Genomic DNA, 12,728 nt, shown 5'->3' with positions numbered 1-12,728 from the left:
TGTGTCGCCACCACGAGTGAGGGCTTTGGATCAATCCAACCTCCCTCTATGAATTACCCCCACACCTTAAAATTGCACTCGTGAGGAAGTCAAGGTAGACATGATTCATAGGATCCATTGAGTATCCCATCATACAGCGGTTGTATATTCAAATTCGCAAATTTGAAAGAACCTGCAATCTCGTCCTTGTATTATTTCCAAATTGCAAGTTTATTAGGAAGAAGGATAAATATCTGTATCATCGGTGTTCATAGCATGCTTTTTCCCAACTAATTAAGAGCCAGAGAAAAATAAGTTCTTCTGATGCATCACATGTCAGTGGTTAAGGATGCAACCCAACTTGAAGTTGAACCCAGCCTGATGTGACCTAAGTACCTGACCCCAACATCGTAACACCGCAATAGTGTAACACAGATTGGTTCAATGGTGTGAGGTGATGCTACCTCCTCAGTCGTCGCCTTGCCTCTCCTATTCTCCTCATCCACTCCTCCGAAACCCTAGAAACCGATCAACCATTGCGACAATGTTTGAATGGAGAGGATCAGCTGCCTTGGGTTCAATAACTCTCTTTCTGGCAATATGCTTTTGGTTGCATCCTAATGATGCCCTTGCCGCCATCCCCAACCCTCTGCCTTGGCATTAACTTTTTCCACACCTCAAATGCAAGAAAGGAAGAACGAATTTTTCGCTCGATATCAGAAAAGACAATCAGATTGAAGCCGAGTAATTGGGTCCACATCTCAGGTTGGGTCGGGTCGGATCGGGTCCGATTCAGTGACGGTCCAGTGTGTGTCAAAAAGCAGCCACGTCCATGGCGTGCGTCCAAGAAGGAATAGTTCCACCCTCCATCTGAAAAGCAACTTCAATCAGCAAGATCACTTTGCATACAACAGGCTGCCATGGATACATATCTGCTGATACCCACACCCGCAACCGCAATAACATCTCCAGGAGATACAAAAAGAATAAAGCATGTATAGAGTAAAAACAAAAAAGATTATTTAAAATAACTTCAGAGGTCTGTAGATACAATTTCTGCAGCTTGTGAGATACTATTTCAGTGCTCGTGCCCACTTTGTGGAAAAAAGAATGTGGATACATCAGTTGAAAACCCTAAAAGAAAAGGTTTTGGTGTTCCCTCAAAAAAATTGGTAGAAACACAATACAACTAACGCCACATTGGACTAGAAAATACTGCTTGTGAGCGGCTCTCAATTTCTTCATGGAGAATTTTGATGATTTCCTGCTTAGAATTCTGCTGGTCATAACTAAGGACACCATGCAAGGTATGCAACTCCTCTGGATTGGCCTTTTTAAGTAGGCCTCTAAGTGCATCAGTTCCGACCTCCTTAAGACCTGGTCTACGGTCCATGGTAGAATTTGATGCAATTGGTGGAGTAGCAACTTCAGGCCTTGACCTCCAGTACTCTGAGCAAACATGATTTGGATCAATTGCCTCAATGGCCTGTAAAAATCAATACAAACAAGAATTGTCAGCACTTATTTCAAGTGGGATCACTAAATACATTAGAGGACGGTGGAGATAAAGTGTCGCATTTTATTATGTGGATTGATAATGAGAATTTTGAGGTCTATTAGTAAATCCAGTACCTCTTGTGGAGGTAGACTACCAGAATCATATATCGTATCTGCAAATTTTGAGGTAAAGTAGACAGGTACTATAAGTGCACAATGTGCTTTCTAAATGGGCTTTTGATTTCAAGTTACACTGTGAGTCAGATATTCTTAGTTGCCATTAGTCTGTCTTCACTTTCAAGATATGAAGAGCTTGAGTTTGTCAAATTGTGAGCATACCAAGACCAAAGCATGCACACATGCACATACATGCACAGACATACTCTCTGTGCAATAAAAGGTGGCGATATCACTAGCAATTCTCTCTTTTTTTGGAAAAAAAAGGGAGAGAATTGAGATGATGGACAATGGAAGATGATGACTTGACAATCCATGCTAAGGATAGCAGAGCAGCTATTGGAAGCATAGTTTGGATGACTGGGTGCCTGTTGATCATGTCTCAAGGCATGATTGAAGCTGTTTTTCTGATCAATGAGCTTAAAGCTCTATTGAAGGGCATCAACCTGTAGCTTGATTAGCTACTTGGCCAATAAGTATTCTTATGGAGCCCGATTTCCTTGCCCTTAGTGACATGGTGGAGGGAGTCTAATAGCCATTGTGGTGCACATTGTTCGGTTTCCTAGACAAATTGAGAACTGTACATTCCACCATGCTAATAGTTCCACTAAATGGGTACAAGACAGGTTAGCTGACAAGGAGAGGAAAGTAGATTTATAGACCTGGATATGGGATCATGTAATGTATTACCTTCTAATGTGAGCTTCTTAACTGGCGCTAATAAGTACTCCTTTTATAAAAAATTCAGTTTCCAACAAAAAACAAGTCATACTATGAATAAATGAAAGGAACATAAGTTGGTACTTGGACTGTGCTTCGTGCATGTATCACCTCTTCCTGTGGTGTTTAACCCCCCTTCCACCCAAAAAAAAGGAAAAAAGAGGAAAAAAAAAAAGAGAAAGGAACACACGTCTGAAAAAAATGTTTCTCATGTCAAAGACTGTTCCATTATCTGGGATCTGCTTCTCTCTTTCCGTGTGGCATGTTGCATCTTCTCAGCATCCTGTCACAATAGTTCCTCATCTTTCTCTAATACTGGCCACTGAAACAATTTTGTCAAAAAGCTAAGACCAAGCCTTTTTTTGGTGTCTAAAGGCACTCTCCCCAGCAATAGCCAGTGAAAAGGGACAAGGGGCAAGGTGTGGCTGTCCATGATCTTGCACACTGCCAGAAATATACATCTTAAGTAAGAGTTTTCCTGTGTCAGCTATTACAAGGAACACTGCAGGTGTCATTATAAGTTTTTAAAACCTGATGTTTAAAAAAGATATCCAGGGTCAAACATCTAAACATCAGGATTCATCAATTCAAATTGTGTACATGATTCTGCACTAGTTGATCTACGCTCCTCGTACTTTGCCAAATGACCTTCACCTTGTTGAATATATATATTAAGTGACTATATTTTCAACAAAAATGCTCAGAGAATTTGTTGAAGTTTTGCTCGAACAACTAATGCCAAAGTGTTAGCTTGGTAATCAGATCTTCTAGTTAAGGTTAACACCTACTCTAGAATCTTGCTGCAATTCTCACACCAATACCTTCACCATTCAAAATTTCTGGGTTCAACCATGTCTGATCACCGCCATACTTAGCAATACACAAATTCCTTCAAGTGTCTAATCATTTTTTGTTTCGTGTCATGTAGATAAGTGGAGCACCTATGATCAACTTCTTATGATATCTTACATTTATCTACACGTACCTCAAATCACTTCCACAACCTCATCTTTATGAAAGCTCTGGTCCCCATCCCAAGTGCTCAAGTTACTCCAAACCTTGATCCTAACTAGTGCATTACAGGCATCGGTATTTTCCCAAATAACTTACTTTCCCCTCCTAAAAAAGACTCATCTCCTTAGCTGCCTAACCTGTAATTGCTCTTCTTCACCATTATTCCAGGGATGGAAAGATGTGATAGCCCACAAAGCAAAGAATACCTGCATGCTTTGGAAATGCGATCCTAAGCTAATTAGTGAAAACAACAAGCTACCTTATACCTCACATCTCTCATGCTCAGCCATCTTTAGCAACATCATTTTCTTTCCATAACACTTAGGTAGCTTGAGAAGCACTATTTGAGGACTAAGGCTTCTGTAGCGGGAGACATTTATAAATGAGCCTAAATGATAGAATACATGGGAACATGCACAGCAAATAAGGCTCTTGGAATTGGCAAAAAACTTAAAATTCAAATGTGAAGTAGTGATGTACAAAGTTTAGTTGGAGGATCCTTCTATTTGGTGGCAGACACACTTCGGAAGGAAACCCATCCCACATCTGCACACATTCAAGCTGTTGAACAATACTACCACAATCCGTATCTTATAATATTCAATTCAAGTCACTTTTAACTTGGCTAATTATATGTCATGTACTTCCATCTAATGGGTCTATGTTCCGTCTATTGTTGACTCATTTCAAATAGTAATATGAAGTTGAGTAGTAATTACAAATTATTAAACCATATATCTGATATGACTAATGTGTGATAGTATTATTCAGAGACTTCTTAGACACTGCTGATTTCAATCATTTTTTAGATCACCATTTCCCAACTCCCTAAATTGATCTGCCATCATTTTCACTTCTTAGCCAGTAAATATTGTCCAGAATATATTAAATAGATGTAGAAAATTCTAAAAAAGATCTTAGCAGTACAAATTATGAAGTACTACGTTTCTCTTAGTGCTTGCATTTACTACTTGTACACACTTATATTGCTACTCATACTCTGTTATTTTTTCTAAAACCAACTCACAAGTTGACGGCCTTTTTTGTTGCTGAGAGACTTGCATATCGTGTATCTTGTATGATAAAATGAAAATACTTTGTTAATTTTTCTAAAACCAACTCACAAGTTGATGGCCTTTTTTGTTGCCGAGAGACTTACATATTATGTATCTTGTATGATAAGATGAAAACTCAATCAACTATGAGATTAATGGAACTCTAAATGGAGCACTATTCCAAGAAAATGATCCAATTAATCTCAGAAAGTTTCTTAAGCTCTCAAACATAGTTTCATAGGTGCAATGATGGCAATTCAACATGTTCATGTGGAAGGAAAGGACTAGGATAATATTAAAACCTCAGACTAAGTGACTGTAATGGCACTCCTAGGAGAAATAAATCAAATACTACAGACAAGCACCAAAGTTTTGCCACTGAGGGATTTGATGCACAATTACCTGAACGATCTTTGGTGAGGTTAAACCAAACATATCAAGCCCATCAAGTGATCCTGGAGGCTGTAGTGAAGGAAGGTTAACTCTTCCCAGGTTGTGCTGTCTCCTGATTTCCTGATTCACCCGCTCTCTAACCATATCCCAGCACTTTGTCACAGATACATGAAAGAATACCTCACTTGGATAATGCTCTACCAAAACCTGAAACATCAGTAAGTTGAAATATAATATATTTAGATATTTTAGCAGGATAAAAAGAAAATCAAGAATCCATCTCCAGAAAACAACCCTACCCCCCAACATATAAGATATGCCATACTGGTTGGTACCGTACCAAATAAGTACGCAGTCTCGTACCATATTGACACTTAATATGCCTTGTCATCTCATACCGTACCGTGCACCGACATTGTAATATGATGGTACCTATACAGGGTCCAGTACCAAGATGGTGAACCTTGCAAAAAACCCTAAAGTCATACCTAACCCATTTATAATTGACTTAAAAGGAATAAAAATAACCAAACTAGCTATTGTATAGGGCCTTGTACTCAACCTGCCAACCCCAATTAGGATTTCACTTGTCAGTTACATGACTTAGAGAATACAAACAAAACAATGCACGGAAGTGGAGTAGGACTTCCAAATAAAGTGAGAGCGAGGAGAAGAGATAAACCATGAGCAAGCTATTGCTGAACATTTTCTTCGGTTGTTTTGGTTCTTTCTCTAAACAATTTAGGTAAAATTTCGATCGGGTTGGACTCCGACCAACCCTACTTATTTCCATGTCTAGAACCTACAAAAGGGAGCCCGGAGAAGTCATACAGGATAGAAAGTTACCTCAAAGGCTCAAACAATGTATTCAATGGATCAAATATGGGAAGATAAATGAAATTTGTACATGCAAAAAGCATGCCAATGTTTGCCATTTTAATTCACAATAAGCGAAGATTAAGTGAGGGCATAAACATCAAAAGAGTGGGCCAGACAAAGTATGCAATTGGCTAATGGTAGCAGAGATGCACCAAAAACCCAAAAAGAACACTAAGCTTTACATTTCTTATAACAATCCTGAATTCCTGATTGCATTTAACCCCTTATCAGTCCTATTTGGAGAAATTCACATCAAGGGGCATGCTGAGAGGAAATATAGAACACCGACAGCTTGCATTTCTAACAATTTCAGCAAAGAGGACTGGGCATGCGAAGAAACGGCATAGGAAAGAAAATATATTTAAATTGACGGCAAATATTTTTAAACTAAATTCAGGAAAAAAATCATAAATGCATAAGCAGAGGAAAGGGGGGAATATCAAAATATTGGCTGAGAAAGCAAAAGCATGGTTGTCTAAGATTATTCAAGAGAATAAAATAACACTTGACTGGCATCAGGTGGTCATAGACTAAAGTGCCCTATTGGTCTTTCACAAGGGAAGTAATACTAAGATTAATAACATTCTTAAATCTGTACTGAATTAAGTCTAAGAATAACCATGTGCAGAATGCATGTTAACTAAAAGTCTAAAACTGGTTCTTACACACAGATATCTTTGCTTATATGCACTTTAACTACCGTTTACTTAAGTAATTGACCATCTCAAGTTAAATACTGTTTGACAAAGAAGTGGAGAATTATTACCATAAATAAAGGTCCAAGCAGTCCAGCATCCAGAATTTCAGAGATGTAGTTACACATTTGAGTTGGGTCAAGTACATTGAAGTACCTAACTCGGCTCCTAAATCCTGCAATCGAAAGAAGTATAATCCATTGTAGAGGATTGAATGATGAAAAAAGTGAAAATGAACACAAGGTGGAAAGCAGACTAGCGGAAGGCATGAGGATACAGAGTTTAGTTTGGTTATTCAAGCATGCTAACAATACAGACCTCAAAGGTGATTCAAAACATAATTAAAAGCTGCAAGCATACCTTTTGGGAATATGGCCTTGCTTGTAGACCATAATTTTCCTGACAAGACAACACCATATTCTAAGGGTTCAACACTAAAATTTATTCTCCGCACCACCTTGGCCATGCGAGGCCCCTTCTGTGGACAGTTGGATCTATCTATGCTATTTGTAGAACAAGAAAAGGTTGCTGTCATAGTATCTCTTTTATCCATCAGGTTATGAGCAAAATCTGGTCCAGTTTTCTCACCCCTTATTGCACTTTCTGTTTTCATACTTCCGGACTGCTGAAGATGACTTCTGATATTTGTACTACACCCATGCTCTTCTTTAGCAGCCAAAAATTCTGAGTTCTGCCTTGCATTTGATACAGAATTTGAGTTCTTACTGTGAGAAGTGTTTTGAGGATAGGACCTAACCAATTGCTGATTTTGTAAAGAGGGGATATACTCTCTGCATGTACTCTGTGTCCTCCCATCTCTGCCCCCTAGAGATACCAGGTTGGGCATATTATCAGATATCCCCACAGTGGGCAACAAACTGACATCCTTTTCACTCCTTACAGATGCATTAGTCTCAGGTGCCACCACAACTGGATCCTTCTGAGAATTGCAGAGAGTCATCTTATCATCACAGTTTGTCAGCCTTGCAAAAGTTTCCGAGCTTTCTAAAACTGGTTGTTTCTTTATGTCATCTGAAAGCAGCTTCTCTCCTCCTTCGTACCCAGCATCTTTTAAATTTTTAGCATCGTCATCAGTAGCTAATATATTTTTTCCTGTACCACACACCATTTTATCTGAGTTACTCAAACCCTCAGGCCCCAAGACAGGGCAACCCCCTGAGTTCTTTTCACTAGAAGTAGTTTGCAGCATACTGATGTTAAGCACGCTCCCTTGAAAATTTTCACGGCTAGAAATGCTACATGCATTTGAATCTGAACTTCTATGTCCTTTATTGGACCGTAAGCTCTGATGTACTTCAGATGAAGACCTACCTCGTAGATGCAAGTCTTCTGTAGGAAACATGGTTGTAGATTTGTTTTGTTGGTGCAGGGAAGAGGGATCAGCAATTGTGTGTGTTGAATCAACCGCATTAGGTGTTATCTTTTCTCTCTCCTTTGGTACTGCTATGAAGGTAGGCTGAGGCAAAGATGCCTGGACTTCTTGAGATAAAGCAGAATTTTTTTCACCGCTATTTGAACTACTTTGCTGCACTTGTCCCTTCTCTCTCTGATCTATACTTTCTGAGGAAGTTCTAGTAATGGGCTTTTGTGTTTTATCTTTGGCAACATAAGAACTTAAACTCAATCCAAGATCTGAGAGTCCCCATTTATGAACTGCACTCAACTTGCCCCCAAGAGCATCAACAAGGACATTCAGTTCAATGATCTCATAACGAAAGAGAAAAAACCTGGTGCTCCAAGCACATGAACAAAGCTGCTTTGCATGACACAGACATGCAAATCTATCTGGTGAACATGGACAACCAGCTGCAGAAAGGTGTAGATCATAGTGGCACACAATGCACTCTCTTTCACAGTTAGCATCAAAATCTGCATCCATTTTCCTTGAGTGAGAAGAGCAAAGATATTCTCTTCTTGTACGCTCCATTTCAATTCTTACCTAATCAAAAGGTAAAATAAAGTGAGTAATCACTTATGATGGCAAACTATACTGAGGATTGAACATAAAGAGTTCACCTTAAGCGCCTTTGTTAGGATCCCATCCAGGCCACATGCTTCTTTCCATCTTAAGTCATCTAATGTATTTTTTCCCAGAAATAAAATATTCCACTGAGCTCTTACTGCTTCCCTTGCAGCTCCTAGCAACAACTTGTCATGGGATATCGATATCTTGTGCCTCTGCTCAGAATAAAGCTCTACAGCATTCTGCCCATGAGGCAACCAATCAACGGGAGCAACATTTACGGCCTCCGCACAGTTGAATCCACAGTTAAAACCGGAATGATATGCTCGGGGAAATGTGATGACAAACTCCCCCGAACGCTGAACACAACGGTAAACTGGTATGCCCTCTGATTTTAAAATGGAAGGTGAAAACTGAGTAACCTATGAAGAAAGATAAGGAAAAAAAACATGAGACGTCGAGCGGATAGAAGGGGGCAGGATTTTTTTTTGAAAAAAGGTCATAACTGTGGTTGTTGGACACTTGGACATGCATTCAGTAAAGTGTTTTTTTTCTTTCCAAGAAGTGGAAGACCCCTTCTAGGAAGAAAAAATGATGCATGCCAAGTCATTACTCACAAGACTGTGAAGCAGGTCTGGCTGTTCTTCAAATAAATCTGTTAAATGTTTCTTCATAGCCACCTCCAACTTTGCGGCTACTCTGCCTGGGACTCCATACCACACTTTTGGAGCACCCCAATGTAAATAATTCATTGAGTACAGATGGTGATCTTCAACATGCTTTTACCAAAAAACAAAAGTTAAATCGACTTGCCAAACAAATGAAACAGAAGGCAGTATAGGCAACTAAGGCAATTCATATACAACAATGGCAAGCAGAATGTGCCATTGAATACATATTATGCCTTCTAGAAATCAAAGTCAATGAGAAAAAAAATTGTCATTATATTAGATAAAATTAATAATGGAAAAGGTATCAGCATTGCTGTTGTTAATTGTATATATCTGGATATTATTAATTAATTGGAAAGGATGTGATAAGATCTTACCCAACAAAATGATGAAAAGCACATCCCTATATACAACCACGGAACTAGAACGCCAGAAATGTCCCCATTTTCAAAAGCAAGCACAGAGCCTGGAAGCCTAGCGAAGTTGTTCAAGTTCCAACCTGACTTCACATATCGATCCTCAAAATCAGAACTTGATGGAGGTGAAGATGCTTTAGGAAAACCACTACCAAAAACTCCTGTCTCCAAATCAGCACCATAGAGCACCTGCAGAAGCATAAAATTTGATTTTTTACAGAACACTAGTTGAAAGCAATCGGCTGACTATTTGGCTAATCTACATCTATTAAAGGTACCTCAATCTCTTCAGTTGGCTTCTCAACAATTCGCCAATATTCACCTTCAATATCCTCCACTGATAGTTCCAACTGAGCTGATCTTAAATCTTTATCCATGTCTCTCATGCAAAAATATTGCTCCTTAAAATCATCAGCATAGTTCTGAAATGATTCCAGAGTGAAGTCCGGACCAGGTTTAAATCCAAACCTCACAGCACTGGTACAGTGTCCAAATCCATTAGGTTCTGCTAGCTTCTCAATTTTGTTTCTGCATTCTGCCTCCATCCTCAAGAGCTTTCTCCTTTTCCTCCTCATAATAATATGATTTCTGCAAGTTCTTTTGATGGAATCACGATTTTGAAGCTTATCCACTTGTTGGGTGCGAGTCTCAAATTTTGAATTTTGCCACACACCCTTTTCTTTGAGAGGACAAGGTGGAGTCCATGATGGTGGAGGTACAATGCGGCAAATTCCATATGGTTCTGCCACTTGACGTATACTCGCAATATATTTGAGAGTATCCTTAAACTCCTATAGGTAACACCAAAATAATCAAAATATAGGACTTTTTGGCTCAAAGAATAAGCATTAGCATACAAGCGAGTCAATTTATCATAGATAACATGAGAAATACCTCTTCATTTGGATAAAAAACAGGAGCTTCATCAAGGATGGGTCTGCAGGCAACTTCAGGACGCCATCTTGCTGTGACCTGCAAGACTTCAGACATTAATTGAATTCAAACAGGTAGGAATCAGGAAGAAAATTCTAACCAAGTACAAGTATCATGAGATTTAACAAAACCTTTTGACAATTTTGACATTCAGAACATCCACGAAGAACCCCTTTTGGTAGGCCATTAACTGAAGGGATGTCCTAAACAGGAAGATCAAACTGTTGGTCAAAAAGTCAAAAGGACTACCATATGACATTACAACAACATGTCAAGACCAAGAAGCACCGTAAGCAACAGATGATATCAATTGCAAGGTAAAGAAGATCAAGTAAGAAGCCTATAATGATATGATGACAAACAACCTGAACACTTAAAAGGCAACGATTAACAAGACAACATCAGCAATAGTACTAACTTGCTCAAAGAGCTCAGAGTCAGACTCCTCTTCTTCCGAGCTATAATCAAACTGCCTGTAGTTTATCCATGGTCTATGCCGAAGTGATTTTCTAAACTTTTTGTCTTCAATGATGCTAGACTCAGTTTCCAGCGGAGCCTGTATTGGATTAGAAACACATGCAGAGGCCAAAGCATTTTCTTGTACTCTCTGCAAGGTGAATGATGTAAGTGACACAAAGCCAGGAGGAACTGAAGGCATTCCATCAGAGTCATCTTTGAGACAAGCTCCTAGGCATTCTGTCCCCATTAATACTGAAAAGAAAAGAATATTATATAAAATACATGATCCCAGGGAATCCTAAAACTGACAAATTCCAATCACATTATGGGATGAAATTTGATAGATGGATTCATGTGAACATAAGATAATGGCCTAAAGTACCGATCTTATAATAAACAAATTGATCATAAGCAAATGACCCGACAGATTAGTATAACCAGCAGTGTAGATCTGAAAGAAGCATAAGCATTCCTTGAAACAATAAACATAAATTTATGATCTACTTATTAAACTTTCAGCAGTTAACATAGAGATGAAATCCCCTGCAACAAACATAAAAGATCATAGGTGAAAGCACATGCGCACACAAAAGAAAAAAAAAATATAAATTCAATGTAAATAACATGATGAGTTAATTTTTTCACCTCCAATATCCATCTTCTTAAATATTAAAAATGCAACAGTTCTTTTTCCTTTGGATGTTAGAGTGCATATAGAAAATAACTTCTTTTTACTTTATAGGTGATCTTGAAAGCTAAACACCTATTTATATCTGTCATAAAGAACCTGATTTAGGAAGGAGGGATCTAGAAGATACAACAGAGATGCTGCAATTAAACATTCGAGGTCTTAAGTTCCTGCAAGGCTTTTAGATTGAAAGGATATATAGAGAGAGGAGGGAAAAATAAAAAGAAATCTATAATCTCACAGATCCCCCCACCCCCCCAACAAAAAAAAAAAAAATCATAACCAGAATCTGCAATCTATAACGCAGTACGACAGATTCCTTGGTATTCCCAGACCATCTGTTTCATGAATTTAACACAGATATTCTATAATTATCAGATCCAGCGACCGATCAAGATGCTTTTACTCGCTGCTGAGTTCCATATTTCCTAAATTCAGTTCAGATATCAAATAAAATTCTAGGTCTGAAAGTTCCCCTTATTCAAACCATGAACATATCTCTATCGGTGACAGAATCCAGTCCAAAGATGCACAGAAAACAACATATCGATTTCACACCCATATCAAAGTTCCTTGCATAAGATCCCGCAGATCATAAATCTTAGTAACGCTTTAGGGAAGAAAAAAAATCATTTGGATCAAAATATCACCAGCATGGAACTAATCAAAATTTTACGAGAAAATAGGCGATGGTGGCCTTCATCAGACCATTGACTTACACGTTCTTGAGAAGCCCACAGATCTTCTGTTGGCCTAAAGCGGTTTGGATTCCGAGTTCATTAACAATTTGCACAAAATCTTGTGAGATGAAAACAAGAAATATTAACAGTCCAGATCTGACTAAGGGGACATAAGAGGGAAATTCTTTCCAACTCCTCCAGATCCAAGCCCAACCCCAACCCTAGTCAGACCACAAGGAGATGTCCACAGGCCCCCAGAACCGCTGAACTTTAGGGTAGGGAAAGTGGTTTTGGGGGCAGAAGAACAAACCAACCTTGTCCCCACCCCCAATACCACGCTATTAAATAAATGCAAAGGAGAGAAGAAGATTTATGGCCCAGAAGGAAATCTCTGTGAGAAACATAGAAGGCAATCAAGGGGTTGGGGGAAAACGAAGAAGATAATTAGACTCTTAATCCAAATCCTGAAGTACAGTGACTCCTAATCT

The 12,728-nt window shown here is 38.8% G+C and overlaps 1 protein-coding gene across 2 annotated transcripts; it reads right to left on the bottom strand.

Annotated features, from left to right (window-relative positions):
* Positions 1–975: 975 nt before the first annotated feature.
* LOC103703939 (lysine-specific demethylase JMJ18-like) lies at positions 976–12,728 on the bottom strand. Of its 2 annotated transcripts, XM_017841998.3 has the most exons (12): positions 12,280–12,721; positions 10,832–11,124; positions 10,545–10,616; positions 10,375–10,452; positions 9,759–10,271; positions 9,442–9,669; positions 9,011–9,172; positions 8,447–8,815; positions 6,770–8,369; positions 6,481–6,584; positions 4,845–5,042; positions 976–1,465 (listed from the first exon to the last, which is right to left on the bottom strand). In XM_017841998.3, the coding sequence occupies exons 2-12, from the start codon at positions 11,117–11,119 to the stop codon at positions 1,169–1,171; spliced, it is 3,909 nt and encodes a 1,302-aa protein (XP_017697487.2). In that variant the 5' UTR covers positions 11,120–11,124; positions 12,280–12,721; the 3' UTR covers positions 976–1,168. The 2 variants fall into 2 exon arrangements, with proteins under 2 accessions (XP_017697487.2, XP_026659196.2); XM_026803395.2 differs by lacking the exons at positions 976–1,465; positions 4,845–5,042 and adding an exon at positions 5,106–5,267 and having other exon boundaries at positions 12,280–12,728.

Source organism: Phoenix dactylifera, chromosome 5, assembly GCF_009389715.1.
Source record: "Phoenix dactylifera cultivar Barhee BC4 chromosome 5, palm_55x_up_171113_PBpolish2nd_filt_p, whole genome shotgun sequence".
Classification (NCBI taxonomy): Eukaryota; Viridiplantae; Streptophyta; class Magnoliopsida; order Arecales; family Arecaceae; genus Phoenix; species Phoenix dactylifera.
The sequence above is the reverse complement of the archived record's forward strand: the minus strand, read 5'-3'. Positions and strand labels throughout refer to the sequence as shown.

Excerpts from the sequence above, each read along its gene's own strand:
- LOC103703939 (XM_017841998.3), bottom strand. The coding sequence starts at position 11,119 with ATGGGGACAGAATGCCTAGGAGCTTGTCTCAAAGATGACTCTGATGGA. Across the intron at positions 10,272-10,374 it reads TTTTTTATCCAAATGAAGAG|GAGTTTAAGGATACTCTCAA; the intron begins GTATTTCTCATG and ends TGTTACCTATAG. Across the intron at positions 5,043-6,480 it reads TGCTTGGACCTTTATTTATG|GTTTTGGTAGAGCATTATCC; the intron begins GTAATAATTCTC and ends CTGATGTTTCAG.